The following is a 17,777-nucleotide window of genomic DNA, read 5'->3' as shown; positions in this document are numbered from 1 at the left end:
GATAGCCAAGATTCCAAAGAATGTTACTATTGTTGTTTTCGATTTGATTATATTTATATAAAAAAAAAGTGCTGAGTTGTTGAAGTATTTATTAAAAAGTACGGGAACTTTATCGGAACACTGTAAACTCCACAAATTGTAAAATTTCTTACGTTTTTCTATTTCAGGAACCAGTGATCCTTACGTTAAGTTTAAGGTGGGCGGTAGGCTGCTGTTCAAATCCCGAACCGTTCACAAGGACCTAAATCCGGTGTGGGACGAAACGTTTGTGGTCCCTGTGGAGGACCCATTTCAGCCAATCAATATCAAAGTAAGTATACTTCTACACCCATCTTCGTAGATTCCCTCTGATGATCAATGTTTTACACTCGTAGGTGTTCGACTACGATTGGGGCCTGCAGGATGACTTTATGGGCTCCGCCAAATTACTTCTCAGCTCCCTGGAACTGAACCGGGCCGAAGAACTGATGATCAAACTGGAGGACGCACAACGGGCCGGCAAGGATCTGGGCGAAATCAAACTGAACGTGACGCTGTGGCCAAAGACGCAAGAAGACAAGGAACAAGTAAGATTGATAGGTGTTGTTGGTAGATGTGTGCCATTAAGACCCAAAGCGTTGGTCGAGAGTTTTAGGCTGTCACTTAGAGTTTTTGATTTCGGTTTCTCCTCTTTGAGTGATATCTCACATAACCTAGTTTCACCATTTTCCGCTTGTTTTGAAGCACCCCTTTTCACTAATAGACGCACCAAAATTTTGATTGGAAAAAATCAAAAAATCAATTTTAAAATAATGTAATCCAAGAAGCCCTTGAGTCATCGTAACGTTTGTTTTCGTTTTCAAAATTACAAGTGAAAAATGGAAGAAATAGTATTAAAAAATGATTAGAAGAATTGCGAAGACACTGGTCAGAAAATAAGTTAAAATGTCAAACGTAAACTACTTAATTGAAGTTTTCCTTTTACTGGTTCAATTATCTAGTGAGTAAAACTTAGAAAAGCCGCGTCAGAATCAATCTACACCACTTCTGTTAGTTCTTGGCAAGCTGATTTTCTTTCTTCTTTCCTCTTTCTGCCTCTTTCGGTTTCAATTCGTCGCTACTACGCTCACTCGCTCTCAATCGTTCGTTCGCTCGCTCGCTCGTTCGATCTTCGTTACTTGGTTCGTTCGTTCCGATTTTTGGTTGGTTCCTTTAACCTCGCAAGTACTTTCAGCGGAATCCGAAGCTGGCCGATGCCTCCCGAAGGCTGAAATCGCAGATCTGGAGCTCGGTCGTGACGATAGTGCTGATCGAGGCCAAGGGTCTACCTCCGGATGCCGAGAATGGTCTCAACGATGTTTACGTGAGGTTTAGGTAAGATGTTATACAAGGTCACTTTGGTGGCGGTCAACTTTTTTATCCGCATGTCAATTTTTTAGGTTAGGAAACGAGAAGTACAAAAGTAAAAACTCGTACCGAGCACGATGGTTGGAGCAGTTCGATCTGCACCTCTTCGACGAGGATCAAATGTTAGAACTGGTGGTCTGTGGGAAGTACAATACCTATGGCAAATGCACAATCGATCTACGAAGTCTTCCAAGAGAGCGGACGCACGGAATGTGGCATCCACTAGAGGAATGTACGGGTGAAGTGCACCTGATGCTAACTATAAGTGGAACGACGGCGTCCGAGACTATCACGGATCTGACCTCTTACCGGGAAGACCCAAAGGAAAAGGCGACGCTCAGGTCGCGATATGTGAGTACACTAGATTTTTTCGTGAAATTGAATCTCCTCATCTTAAATCTTGAATTTCAAATCTTGAATCTTGAATCTTGAATCTTGAATCTTGAATCTTGAATCTTGAATCTTGAATCTTGAATCTTGAATCTTGAATCTTGAATCTTGAATCTTGAATCTTGAATCTTGAATCTTGAATCTTGAATCTTGAATCTTGAATCTTGAATCTTGAATCTTGAATCTTGAATCTTGAATCCTGAATCTTGAATTTTGATTCTTGAATTTTGATTCTTGAATCTTGAATCTTGAATCTTGAATCTTAAATCTTGAATCTTGAATCTTGAATCTTGAATCTTGAATCTTGAACCTTGAATCTTGAATATTGAATCTTGAATCTTGAATCTTGAATCTTGAATCTTGAATCTTGAATCTTGAATCTTGAATCTTGAATCTTGAATCTTGAATCTTGAATCTTGAATCTTGAATCTTGAATCTTGAATCTTGAATCTTGAATCTTGAATCTTGAATCTTGAATCTTGAATCTTGAATCTTGAATCTTGAATCTTGAATCTTGAATCTTGAATCTTGAATCTTGAATCTTGAATCTTGAATCTTGAATCTTGAAACTTGAATCTTGAACCTTGAATCTTGAATCTTGAATCATGAATCTTGAATCTTGAATCTTGAATCTTGAATTTTCGATCTTCAATCACAAATGACGAAAATGACAAAAATGACAAAAATGACAAAAATGACAAAAATGACAAAAATGACAAAAATGACAAAAATGACAAAAATGACAAAAATGACAAAAATGACAAAAATGACAAAAATGACAAAAATGACAAAAATGACAAAAATGACAAAAATGACAAAAATGACAAAAATGACAAAAATGACAAAAATGACAAAAATGACAAAAATGACAAAAATGACAAAAATGACAAAAATGACAAAAATGACAAAAATGACAAAAATGACAAAAATGACAAAAATGACAAAAATGACAAAAATGACAAAAATGACAAAAAATGAAAAAAATGACAAAAATGACAAAAATGACAAAAATGACAAAAATGACAAAAATGACAAAAATGACAAAAATGACAAAAATGACAAAAATGACAAAAATGACAAAAATGACAAAAATGACAAAAATGACAAAAATGACAAAAATGACAAAAATGACAAAAATGACAAAAATGACAAAAATTACAAAAATTACAAAAATTACAAAAATTACAAAAATTACAAAAATTACAAAAATTACTAAAATTACTAAAATTACAAAAATTACAAAAATGACAAAAATTACAAAAATGACAAAAATTACAAAAATTACAAAAATAACAAAAATTACAAAACTTACAAAAATTACAAAAATTACAAAAATTACAAAAATTACAAAAATTACAAAAATTACAAAAATTACAAAAATTACAAAAATTACAAAAATTACAAAAATTACAAAAATTACAAAAATTACAAAAATTACAAAAATTACAAAAATTACAAAAATTACAAAAATTACAAAAATTACAAAAATTACAAAAATTACAAAAATTACAAAAATTACAAAAATTACAAAAATTACAAAAATTACAAAAATTACAAAAATTACAAAAATTACAAAAATTACAAAAATTACAAAAATTACAAAAATTACAAAAATTACAAAAATTACAAAAATTACAAAAATTACAAAAATTACAAAAATTACAAAAATTACAAAAATTACAAAAATTACAAAAATTACAAAAATTACAAAAATTACAAAAATTACAAAAATTACAAAAATTACAAAAATTACAAAAATTACAAAAATTACAAAAATTACAAAAATTACAAAAATTACAAAAATTACAAAAATTACAAAAATTACAAAAATTACAAAAATTACAAAAATTACAAAAATTACAAAAATTACAAAAATTACTAAAATTACAAAAAGTACAAAAATTACAAAAATTACAAAAATTACAAAAATTACAAAAATTACAAAAATTACAAAAATTACAAAAATTACAAAAATTACAAAAATGACAAAAATTACAAAAATTACAAAAATTACAAAAATTACAAAAATTACAAAAATTACAAAAATTACAAAAATTACAAAAATTACAAAAATTACAAAAATTACAAAAATTACAAAAATTACAAAAATTATAAAATTATAAAATTACAAAAATTACAAAAATTACAAAAATTACAAAAATTACAAAAATTACAAAAATTACAAAAATTACAAAAATTACAAAAATGACAAAAATTACAAAAATTACAAAAATTACAAAAATTACAAAAATTACAAAAATTACAAAAATTACAAAAATTACAAAAATTACAAAAATTACAAAAATGACAAAAATTACAAAAATTACAAAAATTACAAAAATGACAAAAATTACAAAAATTACAAAAATTACAAAAATTACAAAAATGACAAAAATTACAAAAATTACAAAAATTACAAAAATTACAAAAATTACAAAAATTACAAAAATTACAAAAATTACAAAAATTACAAAAATTACAAAAATCACAAAAATTACAAATTACAAAATTTACAAAAATTACAAAAATTACAAAAATTAAAAAAATTACAAAAATTACAAACATGACAAACATGACAAAAATGACAAAAATGACAAAAATGACAAAAATGACAAAAATGACAAAAATGACAAAAATGACAAAAATGACAAAAATGACAAAAATGACAAAAATGACAAAAATGACAAAAATGACAAAAATGACAAAAATGACAAAAATGACAAAAATGACAAAAATGACAAAAATGACAAAAATGACAAAAGTGACAAAAATGACAAAAATGACAAAAATGACAAAAATGACAAAAATGACAAAAATGACAAAAATGACAAAAATGACAAAAATGACAAAAATGACAAAAATGACAAAAATGACAAAAATGACAAAAATGACAAAAATGACAAAAATGACAAAAATGACAAAAATGACAAAAATGACAAAAATGACAAAAATGACAAAAATGACAAAAATGACAAAAATGACAAAAATGACAAAAATGACAAAAATGACAAAAATGACAAAAATGACAAAAATGACAAAAATGACAAAAATGACAAAAATGACAAAAATGACAAAAATGACAAAAATGACAAAAATGACAAAAATGACAAAAATGACAAAAATGACAAAAATGACAAAAATGACAAAAATGACAAAAATGACAAAAATGACAAAAATGACAAAAATGACAAAAATGACAAAAATGACAAAAATGACAAAAATTACAAAAATTACAAAAATTTCAAAAATTACAAAAATTACAAAAATTACAAAACTTACAAATATAACAAAAATTACAAAAATACAAAAATTACAAAAATTACAAAAATTACAAAAATAACAAAAATTACAAAAATTACAAAAATTACAAAAATTACAAAAATTACAAAAATTACAAAAATTACAAAAATTACAAAAATTACAAAAATTACTAAAATTACAAAAAGTACAAAAATTACAAAAATTACAAAAATTACAAAAATTACAAAAATTACAAAAATTACAAAAATTACAAAAATTACAAAAATTACAAAAATTACAAAAATTACAAAAATTACAAAAATTACAAAAATTACAAAAATTACAAAAATTACAAAAATTACAAAAATTACAAAAATTACAAAAATTACAAAAATTACAAAAATTACAAAAATTACAAAAATTACAAAAATTACAAAAATTACAAAAATTACAAAAATTACAAAAATTACAAAAATTACAAAAATTACAAAAATTAAAAAATAATAAAATTACAAAAATTACAAAAATTACAAAAATTACAAAAATTACAAAAATTACAAAAATTACAAAAATTACAAAAATTACAAAAATTACAAAAATTACAAAAATTACAAAAATTACAAAAATTACAAAAATGACAAAAATTACAAAAATTACAAAAATTACAAAAATGACAAAAATTACAAAAATTACAAAAATTACAAAAATTACAAAAATTACAAAAATTACAAAAATTACAAAAATTACAAAAATTACAAAAATCACAAAAATTACAAATTACAAAATTTACAAAAATTACAAAAATTACAAAAATTAAAAAAATTACAAAAATTACAAACATGACAAACATGACAAAAATGACAAAAATGACAAAAATGACAAAAATGACAAAAATGACAAAAATGACAAAAATGACAAAAATGACAAAAATGACAAAAATGACAAAAATGACAAAAATGACAAAAATGACAAAAATGACAAAAATGACAAAAATGACAAAAATGACAAAAATGACAAAAATGACAAAAATGATAAAAATGACAAAAATGACAAAAATGACAAAAATGACAAAAATGACAAAAAAGACAAAAATGACAAAAATGACAAAAATGAAAAAAAGAGACAAAAATAACAAAAATCTGAAATCTGAAATCTGAAATCTGAAATCTGAAATCTGAAATCTGAAATCTGAAATCTGAAATCTGAAATCTGAAATCTGAAATCTGAAATCTGAAATCTGAAATCTGAAATCTGAAATCTGAAATCTTGAATCTGAAATCTGAAACATGATCTTAATGTCCATCCATTTTCCAAACCAGGTGTGGCACCGATCCATGCAGAACATGCGCGACGTCGGCCATCTCACCGTGAAAGTGTTCGGAGCCACCGGTCTGGCGGCCGCAGATATCGGAGGCAAGTCAGACCCATTCGTAGTGCTAGAGCTAATCAACGCTAGATTGCAAACCCAAACCGAGTATAAAACGTTAACACCCAATTGGAACAAAATCTTCACTTTGTAAGTGTCTACCCCCAAAGTGTGTTTCAGTCAGAAAATGTTGTGCTTCCCCACCACATGAATGTAGTTGTAGTTGCGCCGGCAATTCCTTTGGTTCTTCATTTGTTTTTGTTTTTCATGTTCATCTGTATGTGTGAGTGTGCGTTAGATTACTTGTATGTGTGTACCATACCTGCACCTTCGTTCGTTTATGAGATTCAAATTATCTCAAAATGACGCCGACAAACATAACCTCTAATTACAACCTGCCGCAAAGATTAATCCCAAATTCCCCATTCGGGGACCATCATTTTCTGACGCCGATTGCAGCAATGTAAAGGATATGTCCTCGGTTCTGGAGATAACCGTTTTCGACGAGGATCGGGACCACAAGGTGGAGTTTCTGGGCCGGGTATCGATTCCGCTGCTCCGGATACACAACGGCGAGAAGCGATGGTACGCCCTGAAGGACAAGAAGCTGTACTCGAGGGCCAAGGGGACGCAACCGCAGGTGGGTTCAAAAAAATTTATACCATCTCATGCAAAATTGATTTAGGTAATTATTAAAATATGGTTTATAACGATTCATTCCACTGATGGGTACTAAACATCAACGTATAAAAATAACGTCGTGGGAAATAAGGAACTCCATTGCCTTTGAGCAACTTGGTTTGAGACCAAAAATACCTCGACGAAAAGATGAAGAGTGTTCCAATCCGGATTATTTGGTTTAATACAGTACAATAATACAAAAAGATTTATGGGAAACTAACAACGAGTTCAAGCAGTTTCTGACAATCCTAGAAACAATTGAAAAAAGCAGAATCTAGATTCTGATGAGGTTTCAAGTCCTTTCTTTTTCACGTGATAGCTGTAGGCCATTCTCTAATCACTAACTCTTCCAATTCTGACGTACGTTGGTGCAGTTTTTTTCTATCTCGATCTAGCCTTGTAATTTTTTTTCTATCCTCCAAAAAGCTTTGGTCAATCGTCTCAACCGTATTCGTAGGATTTCTACATATACGACGCACATGTATTTGAAAATATCCCGAGTTTCTTACCTGATACATTACCAGGAAGTGACATTGATCAAGTCCAATAATGACAATTTCGCTCGTATTGCCTTGAAGGAGTTATATAACTTAGACGCATCATCTGCCATAAGATCTGATCTATACCTTAAAAGAACTGTCCTAGTTCAATCTTTATTGTTCCAAAATATGACCGCAGATGTTACCCGTTATTCAGTTTTGTGCATCAAAGGTTGATGATCTGTTTTCTATATTATCATTCTTGGTGTTACCAGAACCAGGGTAAGAGTGGGTTCGGTCGGTACATCTGAGTGAGATTATCAAGTCAGGTATTCTGAGTAGTTGCAAGAGATGACACCTTCGACATGAATTTACCAGCACGACTGGTTCTTTGACTAAGCTTCTGAAGCCCACTGTTTAGCTTTCACGAGTACATGGATTTTACGTGGGTTCCGGTCACTGGTTCGTCGTGAAAGAGAACGCATTTCCCACGATTCACACGCAGCCTACTTCGACTATTGCTATGCTAACCATAGCGGTAGCTACACCCACTGTGCTTCATTAAAAATTCAGAGCTAGTGTTTAGTGTATAAGAGACACCACGTCTCCCCTGTTTGCCATTCAGGGTCCGTGGATGCAACAAGATGACTCATGATACCGAGGATACCTATACCTTCAACTCCCTACTCCTTAAAATCCAGCTGTTTAATACTATCCCACACATAGACGAGACCCCTTTCCGCAATCCCTTCCTCATTAGACTCGAGGCCTAAATTCTCCTCTATCGGCTCGTGAACCGACATCTCCTCGTAATGACGTTGGGTTCCCGCACAAACTTCAACTCTGGGCGACTCAAGACCTAATCTCTTTTCTATTGACTTGGTATCTGACTTCTCCTCGTAGGGACTGTAGCTTAATACGTATACCCTTCCTTATTGGAGAAAGCTTAATCCCTTCTCTTGCTACTCGAAGTCCTGACCTTCATCATAAAGGCTTAGAGCAAACATACAAACCTCTCCTCTCGGAGATTCGAGGCTAGACCGGTACTTTAACCACTCGAGGTCTGATTTTGGTGCCAGGATTCGTAGTTTGACGTCTTTTGAACAAGCGAACACCCCATGTTTTGGTGTTTCTTCTACCTCACCTTAAACCGGGCAAGTAGCGAAGACACGTTTCCAAACTGATAATGATACTTCGTGAAACATCCGTGACCACTGCGTCATATAGTGGTTCGCTTCACCGTGTTTTCTCCAATTCCAAGTCCCGATATGCTAGAACAGACAATGTGTTATCCTTCCTCTCGTTTAGCTATTTTACAGCCGCCAGTTGGAAATCAAGTCCTCCTTGGCGAGTTTTCGCACGATAGGGGTGTCCTTGTTTTCATAGCAATCGACGTCTTTCTCTGATTAGACGGCCCTGAATCTACTGATCACCCGCAGGTGAATTAGTCTGCTGCTAAGTATCTGCAGGTTGCACTGTTTCCCCAGGGCTAGCTTTCAGACCGCCACTACCTACCGCAAGATTGATGTCGGTGCCGAGGTAGGTCGCTCGGTCCAACTGCAATGGTAAACGGTTGGGGAGAGATCAGGTTGGTGATTAGTACCATATTGATATTGTGGTAAGCTAGACACAGGCCCTTAGAGGGCATCCAGCCTTCCACTGTCTGTATCGCTACGGTGCCACGTAGCTAAATATCCACTGTAACGGAACCGGTCACCAGGAAGGCAACGTCATCAGATTTAACGGCTGAAGCCTATCATACGAATTGTTCCACAGGGGGCCTCGGAAATACCCGAATGGGCGTGAGGCCGAATGGTCGTATGGCCGAATGGTCGTATGGCCGAATGGTCGTCAGGCCGAATTGATGCTAGGCTGAAAAGTCGTTAAGCCGAATGGTCATAATTCCGTATGGTTTTGGACGAATGAAGGCTAGGCCGAGAGGTCGTTAGGCAGATAGTCATAAGACCAAATAATCATCAGGCCGAATTGATGCTAGGCAAAAAAGTCGCTAGGTCGAATGGTCTTAAGGCCAAATGGCTGTTAGGCTGAATGGTCATTGAGCCGAATTTATGCTAGGCCTATAAGACATATTAACGCTTGTTTGCATGTTAGGCCGAACGTTAGTTAGGCCGAATGGACGCTATTCCGAATAGTCATCAGGCCAAATAGTCATCAAGCCGAATGATCATCAGGCCGAATGGATATAAGTCCGGATTCGACCATTCGGCGTTGCGGTGGCCTATCGGCCATTCGGCTTAACTGTCATTCGCCCTAACATGCAAACAAACGTTAATACGTCTTATCGGCCAGGCAAACATTCGGCCTAACGACCATTCAGCTCAGCGACCATTCGGCCTAACGACCATTCGGCCTGATGACCATTCGCCCCAATGATAATTCGGCCAATGACCATTCGGCCCAGTGGCAATTCGGCCTAGTGATTATTCGGCCGAACATCCTATTGGTCTAACAGCCTTTGGATGGATAAACGTCGGTCTAATAACCCATTCTTCCAAATGACCTTCGGCCGAATGACCCAGCCTCTTCCACAGGACCGGATCTAGTTTTGACCCCTGTGTAACGCTCGCTGACACCTCTTGTGTTTCCATTCCATCACTGGTCATGTACTGTAGTTGGCAGATGTGGAATAAGCCGATATGCCGGAATCATCATACGAAAGTTGTTGAAGTCGTTATTCACATCTAGGGCGAAAACCGATCCCTTCTACTCTTGGTAGAGCCTATGTTCGCGATTTCTACAACGGAGTGGATGGCGTCAACAGTGCTACAACTTTTTCTTAACTCAAACTGTTTCTCGAAAAATCCACACCCGACTCCGAGTAATTCTGGATCCGCCTCTGAAACGCCTTCTGTGACACCTTACTCGCTGTATCCGGTAGACCGACGGGTCTCCTGGAGGTTAGCCCGGTTTTGGAAAATAACTAGTTTCTGCCATTTCCAAGCTCCGGTAACGCCGGTTAAAAAACCAGCGGTGCTCGTGGGACCATCTGGACCTATTTGTTTTTGAATTTAATTTAACCTGTAGCGCGATTTATGTAAACAAGGGTTGTTTTTCAAAGCTTATACGGACTTAAACAAGCGGTAGGCATATAAAACCTACATATTCATTGTATTTGGACTGAATCAAAAAAGCTCCTCGGTACCGTTTGTTCAAGTTTGCAGTTTTGGTTTATCCTCCACTTTCCTGGATCATCCAATCTGACTATGTGACTGAAGAATCTTCCATTTTTGCCTGTGTCGTACAGCTCGGGTTCAGTGCGGTCGACTCGGAAATTGGTTGGCTCTTGGTAGTTGCACCCGGCCCCATCGAGGGATTCCCAGGGTTCTAGCACACGATAAGCGGCATGGTATGTTTGGTAAGGTAAACTGCTAAGTCAAGAATTAACTCTTAACTCACACGAACAACACTGCAGCAGTGCTTTCAACACCAGCTTCATCTTTAAGCTGGATGTGGTGTAGGTGTCGAAATAAGACAACTGTAGCGCTGAAGTAGAATACGGGCGCTCTGGTAACATGTCTGCAAGAGGTCGCGAACTAAAACACATATATTCTGTCCACGAGAGAGCCCCGTTATTGTATATAGTAATGGTAGTTGGCAAATCGGTCTCGGTAGTTCACAAATCTTCTTCACAGAATTTGTCGCAACTGCTTAATTCTGCGCTTTGCGCCAGTCTTGATAATTTTTCCCAAGACTCCCCAGAATATGGCCAATGCTTCTTTGTCCATTATGGAATACTTGCGTTCAGTCTTTTTAAGACTTTTGCTGGCGTAGCTAATACCTCTTATAGCTCATCTTTGCGACTGCAGGGGGACGGCTCCAAGCCCAGTATCACTAGCATCGACAATTAACATGATGTCATCTTCCGGGTGATAGTATCCAAGGTGCCGTGGGTTGGTTAGTGCTTCTTTTATCGTTTGAAATGTTTGTTCTGCGTCGCTGGCCCAGTGAAACCTACTCCTCTTCCGAATCATTTCGCGTTAAGGAGTGCTGACTGTGGACATATTCGAGATAAACTTTCCCAATCTCTGTAGATTAATGTAGCTGGGAAAATTTGTAGTGTACTTTATGAGTCATAAAACATTACCGTGAATTTGACAGCTAACTGACAGTTTTCTGGCAGTTCAAGTGTCACATTTTCAAGTATTGGTGTAGTTCATTAGTATGCTATACAGAATAGGATGAACCCCCCTCTGCACAACACCAATGTTCATCGTGTTGACCGCAAAATTTCTGTCTAAGATGGCCGACCGAACGGATCAACACGGCGCGGAGCTCCTGATGTTAAAAGATTGAAACAGGTAATATAAATTCTGATTTTTTTTAAATATTACTTCATTTTGTTTATTTTTTGGTTACGGGCCTAAAGGGCCATAAAATGGCGTTACATGGCTGCATTTCTTCAGGCTGTTCTCGGCGAAAACGCCTCGCACTCCAATGCCGACATCGATAAAATCCTGAGCTCAGTCGATATTATCGTTTCCGATCGCGAGATGCTGTCTTTGATGCCAGCCGGTGACTGTGGTGCCCTAGCTGCTGGTGGTGCCGCTGCTGATGGTGGAGCTGCTCCATTAAGCAGAAGGAAGAAAAGAAGAAATGTCGGAGCCCGAGAATGACGACATGGGTTTCGGTCTCTTTTAAGTGTTGTTTTATTATGTATATAAATTGCAAGATAAACAAATGAATATTCGTGAATAAAATATAATTAATAAAATTGAAATTAAAACTAAAAGAATATATTTTTATTGAAAAATTTACTTAAATTCCTTTTGAAACCGAACCACCCTATTGTATTACACATACATGCACACTTTTCAATGCAATGCACTCACACATAAGCACAGATGTCAACCGAGCTGTCATTCTGAAAATTCATTTCTAGTCATTAAAATTCATCAGGTTGGGCCATTTTCCACTAGAAAACAATGGGACGGCTAGTAGGCGGCAAGTAGGATTTCTACTAATCTTTCTAGTGGTCCTACTAATCTTTTCCGTCAAAGGGTTCCGACGTAATTCAGCTACCCAAAGAAGCTACGTAATTCTTCGGTAGTTTCTGGGCGCCGAAACGACTGTACTGCAGCAACTTTCTCATGCGTGGAAAGTATACCGGATGATGATATTTGGTGGCCCATGAAGGTCACGTTCGTTTTTTCCAAATTGGCACTTAGACGAATTAACTGTCAGACAGTTTTCGTTGAAATATTCCTTCCAAATATTGCTTCCAAGGAGTTCGTCCTTTGAGTCTGATGATGAAAATTTCTCGATGTGTACCGTTCTTGAACCATGATTAATGTTAGCCTTAAACACTCTTAAACCTGTAGTTTGTGGTTGCCATACGCAAACAGTCGTATCCGGGATTCATTTGATACGAAGCTAACTCTGCATTAGACTGGCCCATAACAAAAAAAATCCTTATATTCCACGCGGCACCCCCTAGGTTGGTGCATTTAGGTGAAAAAATGACTTTCTGAAAGTTTCAGGTCATTTGGAAGAAGCACGAGCTGGCGCAAAGGAATTGAAATTTGTATGGAGATTTTTGGCAAAATGTATGAAAAATCGACATACTTTCACTCTTTATGTTCTAAAATATGTTCCCAGTATGCTAGAAAGCTCAGAATTTCAGAAATTGAAGTTCAAACAATGACAAACAAGTTTGTTGAAGATTGTGAAGCGATACGAGTTGACTGTGATGAGTTATCCGCAACTAAACGTGTGATTTTTTCGCATTTCATTGATATATTGTGAACGGATTATTAGTACCAACTTGATCGCATTGTCACACAATGAGAATTACAGATATAAAGTTTGTGCCTTCGGCAAAGTTGTAGCTTATTTTATAACAAATATCTTTGCAAAAAGTTGAAAGAAAGGTTTGAAAAACTATAAACTGCTGCATTTTGCGACGACGCGATCAAGTTAGTGCGATTATTAGCTCATACACCGTTCACGATATATCAATGCAATGCGAAAAAAATCACACATTCAATTGCGGATAACTCATCACAGTCAACTCGTATCACGTCACAATTTTCTACAAACTTGTTTGTCATTCTTTGAACTACAATTCCTGAAATTCTGAGCTTTCTAGCATACTGGAAACATATTTTAGAACATAAAGAGTGAAAGTATGTCGATTTTTCATACATTTTGCCAAAAATCTCCATACAAATTTCAAGTCCTTTGCGCCAGCTCGTGCTTCTTCCAAATGACCTGAAACTTTCAGAAAGTCATTTTTTCACCTAAATGCACCAATCTAGGGGGTGCCGCGTTGAAAAAAATGTTGTAAAAATCATCCCATACAAATTTGGGCCAGTCTACTCTGCATCCTTTGGATCTCAGCATTTCCCACGTCGTCTCATCGATGACGTTGACCGACGTCCCGAAATCGAACATCCAACGAAGTTTTATTCCTCCAACAAGGCATTTCACTTTGGTATTATATTTATCCTGCTTTCGGGACATTTCACTTCTATCACTTTTAAATAGTCATTGTAGGAAAAATGAACGCCACTTCATCGTCCTTACCACTTACATTTTCCTTTTCACTTTCTTGTCCATAACTTGATTAGTCCACTTGACGCACTGTATTCTTTGTTTTCCTCATGGCTCGTTCCGTTTTACAGAACTCACGATAGTGTCCAGCAATCCCACATCTCAAGCAAGGTTTTTTTTTCCACGCGTGGCACTTCTTATCATTTGCGTAGTGTTCAAAAAGCCACAGCGAAAACACCGAATTTTCTCACTCGCGATTTTGTTTACACTCGCACTACTACTGCGCCCTTCTACCGTAACCCCAGGTATAGCTTCTTTTTTATTCAGGTTGATGGTTTCTTGTATATGTACGGCCTCCTTCGACTATGTCTTTGAAATCCATCAAGCGTTTTTTTTAAATCACTTCTCTGATGTCTTTCGAAGTACTTCCATCGGAAATCTGCTCTGCTTTTCTCACGTCTAACGTACCACCGTAATCACATAAGTTTCCCTGGTGCCGTAAACGTTGTCCAAATTTAACAATGTTTTCACCATAGTTTTGTTTCAGCCGGCGGAAAACGGCTCTTTCATGAGGAACACACTCGATAGTTGTAAATGCGTATCCAATGTTCAAACTGTTTCTTGATACACATCGGATCTCTCCAGGGGATCATTATCATGTTCAGGATCGTCAAAACATGAGAGACAACTTGTTTGTTTCTTTTATGAAGTTCTCGGTTACGATTACTAATACTACTAATACTAATACTACTACTTTATTTATTACAAACAGTCATCATGTGTGTGTGTTGTTATTCATCTCATCGATTGCTTTGATAAGACGAATCTCTACACTCCTCCTCAACACACGCATTTCGCAGCCTTCTAACTGCCTCCGGTGGCGCCTCCTGTAGTTGAGGCTACTCCTCTTCAACGCACGCACCGGAACACGCTTTTGTCCCCGTTGCTTCTCGATGACCTTCCATGGCACCAATTCGACAACCTTCACCGGGATCTGGCACGACGACCTTCCAGTGGCTTCAAGTCCGACAACCTCCAACTGGTCTCCAGGTTCGACGACCTTCCAATTGGCTCCTGGTCCGACGACCTTTCAGGATCCCTGATCCTACGACCTCCATCTGGCTTCTGGTCTCGACTTTATTGCTGCAGCTCGAAGCTTTCTCCTTCGCCTCGACGCCTTTCCTGAGGGCTGCAGCTCCAAGTGGTTCCAGCCCTCCATTGGCTTTCCGGTCCGATGACCTTTCATGGTACTAGATTGGCGTCCTTCCGTTGTACCCCGCTCGCAAGTCCACCAGTGACTCCTAGTTCGACGACCACCACCTGGTTCCGAATTGACCTACCAGTGGATCTTGCCCGACGATTGCTTCGTTGTCCTAGCCCAGAGACTTTCCATGGCACCGGTCCAATGACCTGGTTGGTTCCGGCTCGATGCTCTTATTATGGCTCGACGCCTCACCAATGGCACGACGACTCCGCTGGCTCCCGACTCCTTCCAAGGATCCGACCAAACGACCTTCTGTGGCGCTTGTCCGACGACCTCCTGTGTTTCCTGGCTTGTCGACCTCCACCTGACTTCCCGATCCGATGATCCTCCAGTTGGCTCCTGGTACGACAACCTTCCACGGTCTAGGCTCGCCGACCTACCAGTGGCTCCGGCTCAACGACCTCCATATGGGTCTTCACCGACGACCTTCCAGTGGCTCTGGTTCCTGCCCCAATGACCTCCCAATGATTCCTGGTTCGTTGTCCTTCCAACGGCGCTGGCACTTCTTGCCACTGTTGAATCCGCTTATCCTCTTCTCCACTAATGCTGGGCCCATAATATATTGTGCAGCACTTGGGCCGTGGAAAGGAGAGATCTGTACTACTTGCTGGTAGAACTTGGAATACTTTTATTCCTAACGGTTCCCTAGATATTCATAGGGAATCATAGATACAATAATTTGTATGTTTGTTAACGATGTGTATGTTGTTGTTCGACTCATAGATTACTGCGATGAGACAAATCTCAACAGTTTCAAATTCATATCTTTATTCAACCGTGTTGCCAGTAAGTCATAACCGCTATCTGACGGAAGCTTCTTCCCTACTTGTCGCCTATGTTGTACAGCTCGGGTTCTTGCGGTCTACACGGAGATCGGTTGGCTCTTGCCTCTTGGTAGTTGAAACCTGCCCCATCAAGTAGATCTCCAGGGTTGAGCGTTCGGTAAGTGTGGCATGGTAAATTGCTTCGCCAAGGAGGAATTCATAACTCTCACGAACAACACTGCAGCAGTGTTTTCAACATCAGCTTCGCCTTTCAGCTTGATGTGGTGTAGGTGTAGAAAGAAGGCAAGTGTGGCACTGAAGTGGAATACGGGCGCTCTGGTGACATGTCTGCAAGTAGTCAACCAGATATCTCGCAGATCAAAACACATCGATTCTGCTTCGCGAAAGATTTCACAGGCAATGGGTTAACATGTCGACGAGAGTGTCCCTAATCGTACATAAGAAATCCTGTTCCACATGATGGATTATTGGTGGAATGGGGTTTAACGGAAAATCTTAAAGAACAAATACCTTATGAACAAAAAACTATATTCTCATTTTCACATGAAAGTTTTAAATAGGCAACAGTTCATCTGTACAAGAAATATTCCTTCGTTTTTCAGGTTTAGATTACGTTTCTGATTATTTTCATCATTTCTTTCAGATCCTCTTGGAAATGACTGTGGTCTGGAGCACCATTCGGGCCGCTCTCCGGGTCCTGGAACCCAAAGAGGAGAAACTGGTCCAACAGGAAGCCAAATTCAAGCGGCAGCTATTCCTCCGCAACGTAACAAGACTGAAAGCCGTCATCATGTACTTCATCGATATGGGACAATTTGTTCAGTGAGTTTCGGGTGTTCTTGATAAAAAAAAATTGATGATTTAAAAAACTTTATATTTTTAGGAGTTGCTTCGAGTGGGAATCACCGATCCGGTCCTTCATCGCTCTGGTACTGTGGATATGCGGCTGCATATGGTTTGATATCTCCACAATTCCGGCAGCAGCGCTCCTCTATCTGTTGAAGTGAGTTTAGTGGGAAATAAAACATTCCGTGTTTTCCCAGAGGGTTTAATCAATTATTTCGGAATTTTATTTTGCAGAAATTGGCTGATACGATGGCTTACCGGATCGTCTTCTCCTTCGACTGCCGACGAGTATGATATTGCCAGTGACGATGAGGATGATGATGATAAGGACAAGGTTTTGGTTGTCTTTTTTAATTGTATTTCAAATAAAGATTTTTTTTCATTTGTAGGAAGAGAAGAAAACTATCAAGGAAAGACTGCAAGCAATCCAGGAGGTTTCCCAAACTGTACAGAACACGATAGGCTTTCTAGCGTCGTTGGGTGAAAGTGTAAAAAAGTAGGTTCATACCTCAAGTCAAGAAGCTTTTCTAAGAATTCATTACAAAAATATTTTTCATTTTAGTACCTTCAACTTCTCGGTTCCGGAGCTGAGCTGGTTGACGGCTCTGTTACTACTGCTGGCCGCTTTGGTTCTCCATTACGTTCCCATGAGGGTATTGCTATTGCTCTGGGGTCTGGTTAAGTTTAGCCGAAGGCTGATACGACCGCACAGTGTGCCCAATAATGAGGTGCTTGATCTGCTTTCCCGGGTGCCAGACGATGAGGAAATTGTAAGATTTTTCAAAAAGAAAATTAACTTTGAATGTTTAGTGATTGAAAATTTGGTTGTA

General features: G+C 37.1%; 1 protein-coding gene across 3 annotated transcripts in view; it reads left to right on the top strand.

The window, feature by feature from the left end:
• The window catches only part of LOC129758709 (multiple C2 and transmembrane domain-containing protein), a 140,907-nt gene that overhangs the window by 108,957 nt on the left and 14,173 nt on the right, over positions 1-17,777 (top strand). For 2 of the 3 annotated variants that reach the window (XM_055756303.1, XM_055756301.1), the window contains exons 4-14: positions 168-310; positions 375-566; positions 1,205-1,353; positions 1,419-1,737; positions 6,336-6,532; positions 6,842-7,022; positions 16,745-16,923; positions 16,985-17,104; positions 17,182-17,281; positions 17,337-17,443; positions 17,510-17,717. In XM_055756303.1, the coding sequence (XP_055612278.1) occupies positions 168-310; positions 375-566; positions 1,205-1,353; positions 1,419-1,737; positions 6,336-6,532; positions 6,842-7,022; positions 16,745-16,923; positions 16,985-17,104; positions 17,182-17,281; positions 17,337-17,443; positions 17,510-17,717 (1,895 nt within the window). The remainder of the gene's footprint in view (positions 1-167; positions 311-374; positions 567-1,204; positions 1,354-1,418; positions 1,738-6,335; positions 6,533-6,841; positions 7,023-16,744; positions 16,924-16,984; positions 17,105-17,181; positions 17,282-17,336; positions 17,444-17,509; positions 17,718-17,777) is intronic. The other variant, XM_055756302.1, reaches the window with a different exon arrangement.

The sequence above is a fragment of the Uranotaenia lowii genome, chromosome 3 (assembly GCF_029784155.1).
Source record: "Uranotaenia lowii strain MFRU-FL chromosome 3, ASM2978415v1, whole genome shotgun sequence".
Classification (NCBI taxonomy): Eukaryota; Metazoa; Arthropoda; class Insecta; order Diptera; family Culicidae; genus Uranotaenia; species Uranotaenia lowii.
The sequence above is the reverse complement of the archived record's forward strand: the minus strand, read 5'-3'. Positions and strand labels throughout refer to the sequence as shown.